Source organism: Aristolochia californica, unplaced genomic scaffold (genome assembly GCF_029961685.1).
Source record: "Aristolochia californica isolate CCGP_79_NKW_82.1479 unplaced genomic scaffold, dmAriCali1.0.hap1 SCAF_6, whole genome shotgun sequence".
NCBI lineage: Eukaryota > Viridiplantae > Streptophyta > Magnoliopsida > Piperales > Aristolochiaceae > Aristolochia > Aristolochia californica.
In genome coordinates, this window is record NW_027182257.1 from 41,503,959 (window position 1) to 41,521,494 (window position 17,536).

Genomic DNA, 17,536 nt, shown 5'->3' on the forward strand with positions numbered 1-17,536 from the left:
CTTAATCAAATTTAGAATGATCTACAACATTAATTGACTGATGAGACATGATAGAAGAAGGGTAATAAATTGTATAGAGTAAACAAAAAAAGCTAGTCACTTGAGTATCAAGTTGCTAGACTATCCTAACAATTCAATTCTGTGGGTTCTCTCATTTTAGCCCAGCCCAGCCAACTATGGTGCACTTCACAGTTTGCTTTCGCTTCCATGGTCGGGTCGAAATTTCGCGCCAAAATCCTACTCCCGCGAAGCCAAAGTAGCGCGGGAAAATCCTAGTCTCCTTCTCTATGATTTATGGAAAAACAACCCCAGCCCCTCTGTGGAGAATCGATTCTCTGCAACAATGGTTGCTAGAAATTCCTTCAGGCGAAGAACCCAAGCTCCAAGACCCGTCTCTCTGGCCGGCGACGATGTCGATGGTATCTCTTGTGAAAAATGTGGATCTGGTGATCGTGAAGACGAGCTTCTCCTCTGCGATAAGTGTGATAGAGGGTATCACCTCTTCTGCCTCCGTCCTATCCTCGTTTGTGTTCCCAAAGGAACATGGTTTTGCTCGTCCTGCTCTAACGCCAAGAAGCTCAAGAGTATAACTCGATCTTTTTTTTGTTGTTTCGTTTGTCAGTTGTTGTTGTTGTTGGAACTTTTTTTTGCCCTTATCTATTCGTTTTTTTAATTGATACAAAGGGTTTTTGATGAATTACAGGGTTTCCTCTGATTCAAACCAAAATTGTTGATTTTTTCCGAATTCAACGATCACCCGATTTTGATCGGAAGCCGTTTCAGGGTGAGGGCAAGTTGATTTATACGTTTTTTTTTTCTCATCTCGTATTGGTTCGATTTCATTTGATCTAACTTGACGTTTTAGCAGATAATAAGAAAAATAAACGTAGATTGGGAGGATTGATAATGTCGAAGAAGAAAAGAAAGCTGTTGCCATTTAGTCCAAGTGAAGACTCGAGGAGGAGATTAGAACAAATGGCATCTTTAGCAACGGCTCTCATGGCTACAGGGACGAAGTTCAGCGACGAGCTTACTTACATGCCAGGCATGGCTCGCAGGTCTGCAAATCAAGCCTCTCTTGAGCCAGGGGGTATGCAGGTAAAAGAAAAAACGGAGATATTTTCTTGAAAAATACTAGCTGGGCTAATTTTTAAATTAGTGAAAAGTTTCCTTGTCCACAAAATCGCAATAGACTGTCGCATCATGTCCTTACCGCACAATCTCCCTGCATTTGTGGCCTTGGCTAGATGGTTTCTGTATGGATGAACCAAGCCACCCACTCTCAGAAAAAATGGAAATATCTTAAAATTGTAGTTGCCATTCATTGAAAAGGATTTGATGTTTGAGCCATGGATGACCCTTACATCTGTATAGCATCCCACCAGCAACAGCCACATGGTGTCGTGTTTGAGCCACAGAAATCTTTGTTGTTGATAGCTGGGTTTGTTTCCGTCGTCTACATCTATGTCAGGGCAATCATGTGCAATGGTCTACTTCAAATATTAGGGCTATCATGTGTCATGGTCTAACTTTGTAGCAAGGCCACCAAGTGACTTAAAAATATTCCAAATAAACCCATCCTTGAATCACTAGTTTGCTGTCTTGGTCTTCTGATGTTTCTTGTTAACATTTTTGGATCTTGGTCCAGGTCTTATCCAGAGAAGATTCTAAGACATTGGAGCAGTGCAAAGACATGATGAAGAAAGGGCAATGGCCTCCGTTAATGGTTGTTTTTGATTCATGTGAAGGGTGTGTTAACAAATTCTTTTCATCTTCTTTAGTTTTTTCAATTTCTGCTTTTCTTTTTCCCTCCAAGTCTATTGAATGATGGTATGAAATGGATTGGAACAGGTTCACAGTGCATGCAGATAGATTCATAAAGGACTTAACTATAATAACAGAATATACAGGAGATGTTGACTATTTGAAGAACCGGCAACAAGATGATGGTGATAGCATGATGACCCTAATTTCTGCTTCAGATCCTTCAAACAGCCTTGTTATATGTCCTGATAAGCATGGAAACATTGCACGTTTCATTAGTGGCATCAACAACCATACACAGTAATCTCTCTTCGATACTAATTTATTTTCCACTGAAAGTCTTTTTTTCATTAAGAGGTGCTGGAACCAAAAATGTGGCATAGCATTGTTGTCACAAGCAAAGTTAAACAGGTCATATAGAGTGACTTGAATGTAGTCCACCCTGTTTAAGGGATTGGAGGCGGCATCCTGTACATCACATTGCTGGAATGTAGACATTTGCATGGTCCTCTAGTTATAGGCTAAGCATCCAGAAGCAGTATGTAATGAAACATCTGTAGCAGGTTAGGATCTAAATATGATCTAAGCACAAAGGGTTTCTATCTTGTACATATATAATTAAGGCAAGGGGATACCCATAATGAGATATGCAAGGTATACACAATAGGATCTTCATTCTTTATTTGGTTGTATGAGTTGGATTATTTTAATTCAAGCTATCTTATAGATGAATAATGACCTGTTTTGTCGCATTTAGACTGACCTTATTTACTCGAAACAGGAAAGGGAAGAAGAAACAAAACCTAAAATGTGTAAGATTCAATGTGGATGGAGAGAGCCGTGTCTTACTAATTGCAATCAGAGACATATCCAAGGGAGAGAGGTTGTACTATGATTATAATGGGCACGAACAGGAATATCCCACTCAACACTTTGTATGAACTTCTATCAGTGTCTCAGGAGAACATGTAAACCTTGGGAAGAATGTAACAGGGGTTTCTTTTTCATCTCAGAAATGATCTCAATAGTGTGACAGGTTGCGAAAACAAGCTTTGGTGAATACCACCCATAGCCACATATACATGATTAAGGATTTTTTACAAAAAGATGAACTCACTTTCTGACATATGTTGTTTCGTTCAATACCACAGCCGGCTCCTTGATAGACAACAGCAGTTTTTTCTCTTTATTCTGGTCTGGGAGCTTGACTGATGAACTTGTATCATGATGTGTAGTGTCAACGTCGCCATCACAGATGATCAAATGAATCTTCATTGGAAAGGACTATGCGTGGTACAGAACGAGACAGAAGGGTCTATCCTTTGGTTTCTGGAAATTTTTTGAGGTGAAAACACTTTCATATGTGGACTCCAAGATGCCACGTGTTGTTCATTTACTATGTTTGGTCGGTCTGTATGACTTAAAATAGATTTGATAAAGGAGCCTTTATAACAAATTCATCTTTGGGTACATTGGATATAAATCCTTGTCTTTCTATTACTTGATAAAGAATCATGTCTCCGTGAATCAGTCAAGAAAAGCCTGCTGAGTGAGTGGAGGGAACTGTTTCCTGTTATGAGTCCAATCATGGTTGGTGGCAGCAATAGAAGACTGTCTTTTCCTAGCAGGGTATATAGTTGTGTGGCTATTCTTTATCATTATCAGAAGGAAAAAGAATGATGGAACATGGGTGTTTGACTGGCTCAAATTCCCATGTATATCTATCCAATTTCATTCTATATAATTTTGCAGAGACATGTTCTAGATCTGGTAGAGTGGCATATTGATCAGTTGAACTATAAAAATCAGCTCATTCCAGGGCACTTTCTTTGAGAACTCCAAGAAACTCTGTAGAGTTTTTACTCAAATGTATCTGAGTGGATTCATTGCTTGTGAATTGTGATATCCAGAAAAAAATAGCAAAATTTGAAATTCTAAGTAGGGTCACCTGCAGGGAAATCCATGCATAGCATATCATTCAACTAGTGTATTCAGCTTCTCTTTTCAGGGTTTCATGACCTATGAGAAGATTATTCTTGCTTTGGAATCAGTGTTAGTACCAATTCTTAGGTGGTAGGTTAAAATACATTTAACAATGGATGCCCAAACTTTCTTGTTTTTGTGTTTTCTATTAAGCTCTAGAGGAATAAAAACAGGTTATTGGTGGGATGGAAAGGTTATTTATATAATAAAATAAACATGTTTAAACCTTTTTCTATTTTGCAATAGCTTCCAAATGAATTTTTTAGTTGGCGTTTTCCTCCATTTTGGAATAAGCCTAAGTACCTGTTCATAGGGTCCCATATCCTGCATCGTATGAATACACAAATTGATTTGAGAGAACTCCTCATCTTACTAAACAATTCCACCACACCTAACTACAAGAATGGGCACCCTTAATTGGCTACAACAGTACCATACTGCATTAACCAGCCATTGAATTGTTTAAACCGGCAGATAAGTCGGTGGCAGTGGCGGTGGGGGACGGTGGTGGTTCTTGAAGATGAATCCCCCTGATGTGCACCTCTAGAGCAGAGAGTCATTGTCAATGTGCTGTGAAGGTTATCTAGACAACTAAAAAGAGGGTGTCAACAGTTTGATTGGGTGGTTCATATGGCTTCTCAGCAAATTTGCATGTCCATGATGAGTTCCATCTCACTGAGCATTTACTGCCAAAGATGGCCCATTTGGGCTCTCTTATAGCTCACAAGTACAACATTCCTTTGTAGTCTCACTATCAACCTTTGGAAAAGAGTACAATAATTATTCCACCAACTTTCTTCCTCACTTGGTCAGTAGGTCAAGATATTGATCTGATGCATTGCCCCTTCTCTTACTTGTTTATCCCTTTATAGCTTTGGAAACTTCTTATTACTCAATTCATCTCCCATCTCCCTCTCTCTCTCTCTTACAAGTATACTATCTTGTTTTGACTCTGAAGTAAAAGACAAACAAGATTCCCATCCTTAAAAAAATTATTTCCTCAGGAATCTCTTGGGATGTGTTACCTCCACAAATTCCTGCTCAAACTGACTTCTTCCAAAATTCAATGCAAACAAGTGGCTGAAATTAGATTTCAAACCAGGTACTCTTTGATCTAATGAAAATAATGAATCCACTAATGAAAGAATTATGAATGCAGTCAGGGGCTTAACCGTGGAAATTCAACTTCAAAGACTTTACAGTGATTTGTTGGGGACAATTTGGATGAAAAATCTGGTCTCCTTTTATGAAGTCACCTGCCCACCACTATGCATTATCCATATAGAATCATTCATGGGCAAGTATGTACCCGTGCCAATTGGAGCTGTGGCCAGGTGATGAGGTAGGGGAGAAGTAAATGTGTTTTGGACCATCCATGTCCTATGAGCAGCACAGACATAGTTTTGTAGGATGTGCAGCAAGTGGGTGGTGGTTCCCACCTTCTTTTCCTCTTCTTTCTGATATTAGGTGAGCAAAGGATGGTTGAAGGGAAGGGACATTAATGACAGCATTGTCTTTTTATTGGTTTAGACTTTTAGAGGGGGGGAATTGAAAGGAAAAGGAAAGAGATGAAATTCTGTAATTCCTCACTTAGGTTTTGCTTCAATAATTTCTCCTTGGGTGACCAGCCTGTGTTCTACAGTTCATGTGTTGGCTTGATTTTGATGGGCTGCATAAATGCAGTCTTTGGGGCAGTTTCCTCTGTTTCACAAAACTTGACTAGACCTCCTTGACCAATGAATAGTAGAAAGAGGAAAGTGAAACCATGGTCCTCCGATTCAGACTCAATAATACTCTTGGTTGAGTCTTTTGAGTCCAGGGCAAGTTGACCGAGTACCAACCCACCTTCTCTCAAAATCTGGGTCAACCCAGTGAATCAGATTTTTTGGGTACCAAGTCGAGGTAAAGAAGCTCAGTGGAAAGAAGAAAGTAAAACAGTGGGAGATAGTGACCGGTTTGACCACATCATGTGAGTTTAAGTCTTATCTGGGTCCATATTTACTCTTCAGGAAAACACCCAGGAGGCCCATTATAGTTGGCCCAGACAGCGGTTCAGGCCAATAAAGGCGAGTCAGGTTCCTATTCCCACAAAGGCTATGAAGCTAATTTGTCAATCTCAATCCGATTGTCCGTATGCAGAAAGGAGTGTGGACCCCGGCTGCTAAACGACATCGGTACCAACTATCCTTGGTGGTGCCCAAAGATGCATTAATCCACATTTCACCTCAATGACCTCACTTTCTTGAAAATCCCAACCATATCCTCTTCCCCGACATTTAGGGACTATTTAGAACTCTTAGAGACGCAGGAGAGATAGGAGGCTCATGGGAATCAGTAAATTAATTCATCTTCTCTTCCGATGAGAACATGTTTGCAGAGTATGGTCTTGAGGTGGTGAAGAAACACGCGCGCGCCTCTCACGAATAATATAACAAAGCCTTCACAGACTCACAGCATGGCTTGAGAGTGAGGATTAAGCCCCCAGGTCAAACAATAAGATAATCACCGTTCACGAACCCGGACGGGACGACGGGGAATTTGCTGCGAAGGAAGTCGACAAGCCCGAGAACAACGACTCTGGTTTTTTTTTCTTTTCCTTTCTAATGGAGGTTTTAGTTGTTTAGTTTAATGGACGTTAGTCGTCTGGTCTTGGGTGTGGTGAATCGAAGGATAATTTACTGTTCGGATTGCTGCATCAACATGTGTTTGGTTTTACCTGCCACTGAATGTGGGCATGTTCTGGTTTGGGTAGATGGAGCCCCTGCACGGCTTAATTCTACTTTAATGGAGTTTTGAAGCTAAAAAAGAAGCTTCCATTGCATGAAAACTGAGAACACCTTGAGCCACCACCTGGTTTTCGACGGAAACCACAGCCATGATTTGCTCAGTTATCCACATTTACTTGGGAAATTAGACTAAGAAGATGATGGGTGTAAGCATTTCTTTATCAAACTCGTCTAGTTTGAGATCAAAACTGCTCTGAGCCACCTGGTTTTCAATCGAAACTACAATTCATCCACAGTTACTTGAGAAACGGGTTTTGAAGTATTCAATTAGAGCCCCCTGCATGGATGGGTTTGAAAGGATCCATTCTTTTGGGTTTTGTGACTTTTTTCCAACTTTACCAAAAGGTTTTGTTAATGGAGGGGCCCTATACCCTAAAATTGACCTTCACATTATAATATTGGGAAAGGGACATTTGCCGACTTGCCCACCCGCGCACTTCCGCCCCGCCCCCGCTTGAACGGCCCACCGCCATGACGTTGATCGGTCTCCCACCGCTTATTAAGCCGGGGACACCCAAAACAGGTGCCGTGAGTCGTGACAGCCGACGCCTGTGAGAATAATCCAAGCCGTTGACTTGATCTCAATCGGACGGATCAGGAGCTTGGACATTAGTTTAGCTAACTTTTACTCCTGTTTCGCCTTTTTCCTCTTTATTCATCAGTAATTACCGGCAATAATTGTCATTTACCAGCTCAAATAATGATTAGTGAGGACATAATGTTGTCCTGTCGTGCAGGGTCCCGGCCACGGGGGGACAAGATTCCCGGAATATTCCGGCGTTCGTACCGGTTGTCGGAGCTTTCTTACGAGCTACCTCATCACTCACCGGGTGGCCGTAACTCAAAAACGGGAAAAAGAAAAGAAAAATGATCCAGTCGGGCCCACCCGCGCAGGACGGTGGACCCTTATAAACGGGATGACGACAAAGTCGGGGAAATTAGTCGGATTGAACGTTTAACGCTTCAACGGAGTCGCCGGGAACCCGGCGGCCGTCAATAACGACGAGCTGTCACGGTCACGGTCAGACTCCCGGCGTTGACTTCCTATAAAACTAAAAAAGAGTAAAAAATACCCCTCATTGTGGAGAAAATCACCTAACGCCCATGAGTGGAAAAATTACCCGAATTGCCCTCTCATGATTGCGGTGGGGGTCTCGTTCACGTGATCTGGACATATTCTCCGGTTCGTTTTGTCTCGGCTTAACATGTACAAAAGTGGGAATATATCTGGTTTTTAATATATAAAAATCAAGAAAAAACGACCGACAAGACGTTGTTACTCCTAGTTGTCAATAGCAACCATTGTTGGCCGTATAAAAGCTTTTTTTTAACAGAAAAAGTATATTATATAAAATATATAATATGGTTTTATTTAAATATAGAATATAACCTAACTTTATTGTGGTTAGTTCGGCCTCCTTCGAAAGTATCGTCCGTAAGCCGGTGAGTTTTTAACGGTTGTGCGAAGGCTCGGTTCCATGGGCATTAAGGGGATTCCGCTCATCCGGCGGGTATATTATTAAAGCTAACGGAACATTAGTGAGACCTCTGCCAACTGGCACGTGGGAGTATCTTTGAGGGACAGAGATGTCTTTGAGTTATTTCACGAGACTGTTTTGGTAATTCTGTTGTGTCGCACCGGCAGGGGACTCTGTCCTCGGTCTCACGAGCAGTAACGCAGAATAAAAAACACAAAAGGAGAAGAGAAAAAAGACGGGGAAAAGATGTGAGAGGGGTGCTTTGGTAATTATGATAAGGGGGGTTATTTGGATGAGAAATGGGAGCAGAGGGAGGAGGGAGCGAGGGGCAGCAGCCACGGCAAAGGAAGTCGTACGCACATACATACACGCAGCCTTGGCAATCTCGTTCCTCGGGGCCATTTCCCGTCGCCAAAATCGAGACGTTTCTTTTACTTTCTCTGAGTATTTTGGATATTTTTTAATTGTTTTGGGGGAGAGCTGGAGGCTCCTCTACCGGACAGAGGAGGCGAAGAAAATAAAAAGGGTAGAAAAGGAGGAAAGAGAGAGGAGAGAGGAGAGAGGGTGAGGAACTCGTGCAATTTGGATCGATTTGCAGAGCTGGAAATCCCTATGGATGAATGGGCGTCTTGGGGTTGACGGTGTTTTTCATGGAAACCCAGGTGAGGGGAAACTAAATATTAGAGAAAATTAATGAAAAGAAAAACCCTAGTGCGGTAGGACGCACGCTTTGTTTTGTCTTGGTTTATTTTATTTGTTTTGAGCGCTTGCCTCTTTGTGGTGGACTTTTTGCGTGTTCATTTTGCGAGATCGATTTTGGGAGTTTGTTTGTTCGTTTCGTTCTTCTTGGTTTCAGATTCGTGATTTGGGGTTGTGGGACTGAATGTTGGGGATCGAGGGGGTTTACTGGAAAACGGGGTGGAATTGCCTTAGAAAATGTTTTAATTTGTTGATTGTGGGTTACTTCATCAAAGGTCAGGTTCAATGAGCTTTCAGTTGGGATCTGTGCTGATTGACTATTTTTGGATTAGGTTTGATGCTTATTTCCCATTTATCCTGGAGAGAGTTTAGGGCATTGCTCACGCTTCAAAAGGGACTTCCTCTCTGACATTTTTTTCATGGGTTGAACCGAGTGAAGGATGGGTTGTGACTCCGAAGAAGAGGATCATTTCTTTGATACACTAGAGGACGTCTCCTCCGTCTCTGACTTGGCTTCTGACTGCGGGGACACGGGTGATTCTCATCCCAGATTTCTCGACTGGGTCTCCATTAATTCCCGATATGAGGTTTGGATTCAGAACCCTGAAAGTGTCCATGAGCGCCGGGATAAGTTCTTGAAGTTGATGGGCTTAGACTTGGATCACGCTCAACCAAGAGACTCCTGTGATCTTTCTGGTGAGATCTCAGTTGATGTTGATAGAATCACCGAAACCAGCGGAGCTGTTTTGAGGAACTCTACCTGCAATGATGAATTTTCCTCCAGCAGGTCATCCATGTCTACATGGTCTAATGAGGGTCATGCTCTTTCTGAAGACGGAGTTTCAGAGGATAAAATCCAATGCAGAATTAGGAATTTGGATGATGGTACTGAGTTCATTGTGGATGAACTAGGCAACGATGGTAACTTGAGCAGACTGCGTGAGGTGAGGTCTAATCGTCTGTATACTGTTGATGAGTTCCAGAGAACCCTTGGGTTATCCTCATTAGTACAACAGTGTATGCGAAGAGAAGAGTCAGAGAGTAACAATTTGGATGGGTCTGTAAAGAAAAGACAAAAGAAGAGCTGGTTGAGGAGGTTAGGTGCTATGACTTGTCTTGTTGATAGAGAGGGGGAAGAAGGGAATTTGGGGTCGAATGACCTGGAATTGAGCAAAAGGAGTAGTTCTTGTAAAGTTCGGGTTCGTTCCTATAAGAAACATTCCAAAGAATTCTCTGCCCTTTACAGGGGACAAGAGATTGAAGCCCATCAAGGTCCCATCTTGACTATGAAGTTTAGTCCTGATGGGAAGTACTTGGCAAGTGCAGGTGAAGACGGTGTTGTGCGGGTATGGCTGGTGACAGAGTGTGAGAGAAATGCACAGGATCACATTCCTGTTTCGGACCCTTCATGTGTCTACTTTATGGTGAATCAATCATCGGAAGTAACTCCACTAATTGTTGATAAAGAGAAAATGGGCAAAATAAAGAGTATAAGGAAGAGTTCTGATTCAGCCTGTGTCATATTGCCACCAACAGTGTTTCAGCTATCAGAAAAACCAGTACATGAGTTCCATGGGCACAATGGCGATGTGTTGGATCTATCATGGTCCAAGACCAAGGTTGTTGTATTTTTTTGACACAATTTCCAGTTGTCTGTTTTCTACTTTTCTTGGGGAAAAGTTCAAGCAAGATAATAAAATACCAATGCTTTTGCAGTATCTTCTGTCATCATCTACAGACAATACAGTTCGCCTATGGCAAGTTGGCCATGATAGATGCCTGAAAGTTTTTTCTCATAATAACTATGGTATGTTCTTAACTTCTTCTCAGTTTCCATAAGCTAAACTCGTTTATCACTGGTTTATGTCTCTTTCTCAATGATTTTCTTTTCTTTGTTTTCCTGTTCGATGCAGTTACATGTGTTCAGTTTAATCCACTTGATGAAAACTATTTCATCAGTGGCTCAATTGATGGGAAAGTCCGCATCTGGGCTATTTCTGGTTGTCATGTTGTTGACTGGACAGATATTAGCGAGATTGTCACTGCCGTATGTTATCGGCCCGATGGGCAGGTTTGTTTTGTTTGCAGAAATTTGGTGGTTTTTCTTTGAAATTCTTTATTACGCTTATGACACTTGAAGCACATTTTATGCAGGCAGGAATAGTGGGTTCCATTACAGGCAAATGCCGCTTCTATGATGCTTCAGGTAAACTTGCTTTGCGGTTTCATTTTTTTGCAGTGGTTTTTTTTGTAGCTCTTAGAAATGCCACAAATGGACAACTGTTGTATTATTGCTGTGTGCTACATGAGTTGCTGGTGATCTTTATTTATGCTTGAAATCCTGAGATGTATTCTCCTTTATAAAGTTTATTTCCTTTATGTGAAGTGGAAAGATCTTTGTTTCATTTGCTTCTTTTGTACTCCCGTTGGTAGTTATCTTATGGTGTTCTACATTGTACACAAGGCGGTAGTGGTGTATGTCTTAGGTTTTCTCTGTTTCTCTGTACCCTAGGAAACTTTCAAGACTGTACCTAGTTTAATCTGCAGCTATGAGTAGTGGTATGTCTTAGGTTTTCTCTGTTTCTGTGTACCCTAGAAAATTTTCAAGTCTGTGCCTAGTTTAATCTGCAGTTGCAACCAGGTACTGGTGTTCCTGGTCTTTAAAGCAACCATATTGGTCCTCCTCTTCTTGCTAACCAGTCATATGCATACTGATAGATGAATTAGACTCTTTTTGGAGTTTAGGGTTTGGTCGTTTATAGTGGTCCAAACATCTTAAGCTAACACAGTTTGAAAGACTAGTTCCAATTTTATTTTTTCATTACAGTATGCTAGGTTTTGTCGTAGACTAAAGTTGTTTTAATGTCTAATTGATATTTCGGGCCGGCATGGCATGGATTTCCCAGTTATTATTGCAAGTGCGTTTCAGGAGTTAAGGTCGTGTAATATTATGCATGTTGTTTTATGTCTGTCAGAAAATGTTGATACTGCCCAAAGTTCACCCACCCACCCACCTGAAAAAGCCGTCATGTTTAGAAGCAGAAGCATTGGTCCATAGAAGATCAGGGTCTGATAGGACTTGTATCATCTTTATGCTATTTGTTTTTCTGAACAATGTGATTTTTTATTTTTGAAAGATACATTGTGGTTGACAACCAATTCATGGAAGATATCCAAAATGTTAGACATTTTTGGTGCGGACAGTGGTGGTTGTTTGTGTTGTGTTTTATCTCCCATGAACATCAGAATCCATGCTATCCAATTTTTTTCAGTCACTTGACTTTTTTGTTGTCTTCATGTGATGTAAGGTATTTGTTTATTTGATTGACTGGAATAAGCTGTAGTAAGTTGAGTTGAATATCCTGTAGATACCCTAGGATATGACAGCTGTAGTAGGTAGGATAAATGTGAAGACTTGGTTTCTCTTACAAGTCAGTGTTTAGTTAATTGAAGTGTTTGATACAAAAGATTTGCTGTCCCACAATAATGAAATGTTGCAACAGCAGCACACTTATCAGTTTTTGTGTGTGGAGCAGGGAATCATCTGCAATTAGATGCTGAAATATGCTTACAGGGTAAAAAGAAGTCCCCTTGTAAAAGGATAACTGGTGTTCAGGTACTGGGAACCTTTTTCTTATTCATGTTTCCTTCATTAAGTTCTGTTGGTATCCTAAGAAATCTGTGAGGATCTAACTTGTTTGTTCTCCAGTTTTGTCCTAGTGATCCAAGAAAGGTGATGGTCACATCAGCTGATTCCCAAGTTCGGATCATTGATGGCTTTGAGGTTATCTGCAAATACAGAGGTAATATTTGTTCTCAACAGACTGAAGATGATTTCTCTACTTCCTATCAAGGTTTTTGACCTTGGGGCTCTTTATTTTCAGGTCTTCGTAATACAGGAAGTCAAATATATGCATCTTTTACTTCAGATGGCAAGCACATTGTCTCTGCTAGTGAAGATTCTAATGTCTATGTCTGGAATTGCTGCTCTCCTGACGGGCCTACTCCTACTCAGCCAAAAAGCATTTGGTCTTGTGAGCGTTTCATTTCCTGCAACGCATCAGTTGCGATACCTTGGTTGGGCTTTAAATCTGAGAACTCAAACTCACTTAGATCAGAAACTCTTGAAACGCACAGCCAAATTTTCAGGGACTTGGCTATGCATTGTGAAAGTGATTGTAACTGTGACTCAGATACTTCACACAAGAATCCTACAGATCGATTCTCTCTTAACCATGGATTCTTCTCAGAGGTTGTGCCCAAAGGATCTGCAACTTGGCCAGAGGAGAAGCTTCCCTCTTCAAACTCTCTTACCGTCTCTTCAGCCACCTATAAATCCCATTTCAAGTTTCTCAAGACTTCTTGCCAGAATTCAGTTACTTCTCATGCATGGGGTCTGGTGATCGTGACTGCTGGATGGGATGGACGGATTAGATCATTCCTCAATTATGGATTGCCTATTCGGTTTTGATTTTCATCCTTGTCAAAGATTGCTTGCAAGCATTTACATAGCCAATTTTGGCTAATTTGTGATGCTGCTGATACAGTGGAGCCCCTTTCAAATGGGAAGGTGCCCCATGAGTGTAAAGAGACTGCTGCATCAGCAGCTGCAGCAGCTGGATTTTGAAGTCCAACTGCCTTGTGCATATGTAGATGGAAAGATCGGGTGGGTTCTTGTTTTGGGACCGGCATAGGACTCTGAGAGGTGTAAAGTCCAGTCTAGCTCTGACAGATGTCAGCAATTTGGTGGTCTACTGCTTCATGATTGGACGGCAGCTTTCAGAGGTTTGGTGGATTGGAGGTCCCATAAAACTATATCATTCTTTTATTTGTTTACTTTAGATGATCATGGCGAGCCTGCTGATGGAAAAGAAAGATGGCACTCATTCGGGGCGACAATGGGCGGTCGACCTGTACCTTTCAGATGTCTGCGGTGGGCCTTGAGGTTTTCTATCTTCTATGAAGTGCAGAATTGTTGTGGTGGAACTTTATTCACTGATGACAGTAGTGTTTGTGATGGCCCATTACTACTGAAGATATGCTCGGCTGCATGAATTGTGGCTCTCCCAGCATCATCTGTTTGCTTCTAGAAGGCAAACTGCAAAGGCGTCTAACACCCACTTTCTGGAAGTATAATTCCTGATTTGATTTCTTACGGGGGGGGGGGGGGGGGGGGAATCTTATCTATCCTTGTAATTTTTTATTTTAATTTATATTTTCCCATTTTCCTCATAGCTTGAAGGAAGATGTGGAGTGCCCGAGAGGAATTTTCAGATTCAAGCTATCACTAAACTTTCGTCCCCTTGAAAAAAAAAAAAAAAAAACAGAGAATTGGCTGGTACTCTTTTTACCTGTAAAATTGACTTGCTTGAGTGGAAGGGTAAGAATTTTGAAGTTGATGGTTGTGGAAGAAAGAGCGTCAGGAGGGTTTGGATAATGGGGAGAAGAGGTAACTATTGCCAGAGGGGGATTTCTATTATCTGGCACACAGCTTGCTCAGGGGCCGCTTACGTTTGGAACATCTTTTCAACAAAATCATTTTGTGAATTCCAATATCCTTGAATATATTCTCAGAAATTTTAGAAAACATTTTTCAAACATCTATCTAGCACTTGATAGAAGCCCATGAATTTTATAACATCAATAACAATACATGGTTTAAATTACAAACTGAAACACGTGACTCATCAATAACTTGATTAGTTGCTAATTAACAGTTTTAGTAAAAGAGGAGTTGACATAAAACACTTAGGTCATAAAGAGAGAAAATCCAATCCCATTAGGTTGTTCAATTGATTTGGTCTTGAAAAATGTAAACCAATTACCTCCATATATGATCCTAGCTAACAATTCAAGAAAAATAGTGGGGATAGTGTATCAAAATCGAATTACTCTAGATAAGTGAAACTCTTATGTAATTAGCTAATCAGACCATACTAGATGATATTTATAAGTGTTTGAAAAATTATAAAATAAAAAGTAAAGTATTTAGTATCTCACTTGATAATATTGCATACAATGATGTTTATTTAAGAGTTTTGAAAGATGAATTTTCATAAAATAGAAAATTGCTCATATTCTAAACTTACTAGTCCAAGATAGTCTTGTTGAAATTAAGAATATACGTGAGGGTGTCAAATTGATTAATTAGTCTGAGGCTAAATTTCACACTTTTTTTGAAATTGTGCAGTAACTGCAATTAGGTGCAAAAAAGTTGGTTATTGATTGTCAAAATCATTGGAACTTTTGGTTATGATATATTGTCTTTTGCATTAAAATTCAAAGATTCATTTATTAGATTTCAAGATAAAGAACCAACTTATGATTGTTTGTTAAGTATTGATGAATGAGAAAAAAAAGGTTAGAAAGATGTGTGAGATTCTAGAAGTTTTTAATACAATCACTAATATCATTTCTAAGAGTGACCACCCCACTTATAATTCGTACCTTAGTGAGGTATATAGGGTAAAAGTTTTTGAATTTTCATTCTATGAATGAAAATGTTTTCATTAGGACAATGATTAGTAAAATGAAAGAAAATTTTGAGAAGTACTAGGGTGAATGTAATTTGTCAATGGTTGTTGCTTCAGTTTTGGATCCATGGGTTAAATTAAGATTGATTAAAATGTGTTTTCCAGAGATATATTCTGATGTGGAAGCTAGAATGAATATAGACTTAGTTTGACGAACTTTATTTGAGGTTTATGATGAAAATATAACCATGTGTATTGTGGAAATTAGTAATAAAGATATTATCTCAAGTATTAGCTCTACAGGTGTTTCAACAAGTTCTAGATCGCATTCTTTATCAAGTTAAGGTTGGTCAATGTTAATGACTTATGTGAAACATGTGGAAGTAGTGAATTTACTAAAGTTGAAATTGGATAATTATTTTAAAGGTGTGTATATTCTTGAGTAAACTTTACAATATGATTTTGATGTTTTAGAATGGTAGAAAATAAATAATTTTAAATTTTGGGTACTATATAGAATGACAGTAGACATTTTTTCAATTCTCATATCTACAGTAATATCAGATTCTACCTTGAGTGTTGGTGGTAGAGTAACGACCCATGTCGTTTTTCCTTCGTACCAAGTTTTGTGTAAGCTTTGATGATTGGATTCAAACTCTTCATGCTATCAAGAAAAATCAAAAGGGGAACTATTTTTGAATAAATATTTGTTATGATATTTTTATTAAATTTTAGTTTTATTTATTAGATTTTATTTGATGATTGAAGCCTGAGAAGAAGCCTCTAGAGATAATGCTACTAGTTACTTGATTTTTTTAATCTTTTTCCCATCTTAGTCATTTTAATATTTTTCATTACAACAACTAATTAGTGGAAGAGTATATTTTTTATTAGACAATAATAAGTTTTATTCTTTTGTTTTTGTCAAAGGTGGAGATTTTGCTCATGCAAATGGGGACTTAGCATATTGTTTTCTAGCATGAAGAAAACGAGCTAGAGTTTATCATTTTTTTAAGGAATGATTTTCCGTTGTTAAAACCATTTAACTTTTGTGATTGTGAATAACAAAATTAAAAAATTGAACTTAATATTTGGTTTATAATTTTTATCTGACTAATCTAAATTTATATTGGATTTATAATTTTTGTTTGGATGATGATAAATTAAATAATGTTATTTTTTTTTTGTTTGATTATTGAACAAAATTTATGCATAATTTCATATAGTGTTTATGAACAATTTTATGCATAGTGTATGGACAAGTTTATGTAGAGTTTATGTACAATATTTATGTAGAGTGTTTGGAATTAGACGCCCTAATTCCAAACTAACGATATCAATAATAATAAACGCGAAAGAAAGGAAAATCAAGCACGAAAAACAACAAGATTTATACAGGTTCACCTCAAAGTGAGACTACGTCCTTTCTTTCACTGCTGTAGTAATCCACTATAAAGATGAAATAGTTTACAAGAGAAATCGCACACACTTACAGGTGTTTTCTCTAACCTCTCTCGTTCTACAACTCCAGCTCCTTCTCGGTGATGATAAAACCCTAACAACGATACCCCTCAATTATAAAGAGAAAATTAGGGCAATCGTGATACAAGAGTAAAATTTCTAAACTGCACTTAATGAAACAATAGTTAATATATCGTGGACCGGGTGCCCCCACACCCCTAGGAGGGGGCGGGAACCCCACGACGACCTTACCGCAAAGGTCGATCTGCGTAGGGCGTTGATTAGGCTTCACAACTTAACATAGAGGTGATGCATAATTTCATGTAGAGTTTATGCACAACTTTACGTACAGTTAATTTGACATGTTTTTATACAAAGTTTTAAAAATAAGTTGGAGCTCGAATCCGACTCCAATTCGGGCTTAAACTTTGTTAAAATTCTTGAGTTCGAGCTCGATTCCAATTTGAGACTCAAGACTGAGCTCGAGCTCAAGCTCGAATTCAAAATATTCAGATCAAGCTGAACTCAAACATATGTACGTTTGAGCTTGGCTCAACTCGATGCCACCACTATCGGTGAGATACATCAATTCTTCCATTAGCTATGGGCAAAGAAAAATAAGCTTTCATTAGGTCCCCTCCCAAGTGATGTGTTCTTATATATTTTTTATATGTATAATTTGTTCTTATAAATTTTGTAGATTTTTAAAATTAATTTTATATTTATTATTATAAATAAATATTTTTGTTTCATTGTGTGTAGTTTAATATTTTTTGTATTTGTATGTTTATTTGACATGAGAATATAAAATTTAATATTTAAAAAACTAAATGCACCTTTGGTCAACCAAAATATGATTTTGCTGACAGAGAATTTCAATATTTGCCCAGTG

General features: G+C 39.1%; 2 protein-coding genes across 4 annotated transcripts; both read left to right on the forward strand.

The window, feature by feature from the left end:
- The first annotated feature begins 228 nt into the window (after positions 1-228).
- LOC137934579 (histone-lysine N-methyltransferase ATXR6-like) lies at positions 229-3,426 on the forward strand. 2 transcript variants are annotated; one of them, XM_068779005.1, is made up of 6 exons: positions 229-584; positions 704-784; positions 869-1,098; positions 1,649-1,749; positions 1,852-2,064; positions 3,000-3,426. In XM_068779005.1, the coding sequence occupies exons 1-6, from the start codon at positions 344-346 to the stop codon at positions 3,106-3,108; spliced, it is 975 nt and encodes a 324-aa protein (XP_068635106.1). In that variant the 5' UTR covers positions 229-343; the 3' UTR covers positions 3,109-3,426. The 2 variants fall into 2 exon arrangements, with proteins under 2 accessions (XP_068635106.1, XP_068635105.1); XM_068779004.1 differs by lacking the exon at positions 3,000-3,426 and adding an exon at positions 2,546-2,845.
- Positions 3,427-8,311: 4,885 nt separating this feature from the next.
- LOC137934266 (uncharacterized) lies at positions 8,312-13,864 on the forward strand. 2 transcript variants are annotated; one of them, XM_068778547.1, is made up of 8 exons: positions 8,312-8,673; positions 9,043-10,329; positions 10,427-10,517; positions 10,624-10,781; positions 10,865-10,916; positions 12,247-12,326; positions 12,420-12,513; positions 12,595-13,864. In XM_068778547.1, the coding sequence occupies exons 2-8, from the start codon at positions 9,151-9,153 to the stop codon at positions 13,179-13,181; spliced, it is 2,241 nt and encodes a 746-aa protein (XP_068634648.1). In that variant the 5' UTR covers positions 8,312-8,673; positions 9,043-9,150; the 3' UTR covers positions 13,182-13,864. The 2 variants fall into 2 exon arrangements, with proteins under 2 accessions (XP_068634648.1, XP_068634647.1); XM_068778546.1 differs by having other exon boundaries at positions 8,312-10,329.
- The last annotated feature ends 3,672 nt before the right edge of the window (positions 13,865-17,536 follow it).

Bases quoted from the DNA above. Each gene is read 5' to 3' on its own strand.
- LOC137934579 (XM_068779004.1), top strand. From the start codon at position 344: ATGGTTGCTAGAAATTCCTTCAGGCGAAGAACCCAAGCTCCAAGACCC. The intron at 585-703 runs GTATAACTCGAT...GATGAATTACAG, and splicing joins TAACGCCAAGAAGCTCAAGA to GGTTTCCTCTGATTCAAACC. The intron at 1,099-1,648 runs GTAAAAGAAAAA...ATCTTGGTCCAG, and splicing joins TTGAGCCAGGGGGTATGCAG to GTCTTATCCAGAGAAGATTC.
- LOC137934266 (XM_068778546.1), top strand. From the start codon at position 9,151: ATGGGTTGTGACTCCGAAGAAGAGGATCATTTCTTTGATACACTAGAG. The intron at 10,917-12,246 runs GTAAACTTGCTT...TGTGTGGAGCAG, and splicing joins CCGCTTCTATGATGCTTCAG to GGAATCATCTGCAATTAGAT. The intron at 12,327-12,419 runs GTACTGGGAACC...TTTGTTCTCCAG, and splicing joins AAAGGATAACTGGTGTTCAG to TTTTGTCCTAGTGATCCAAG.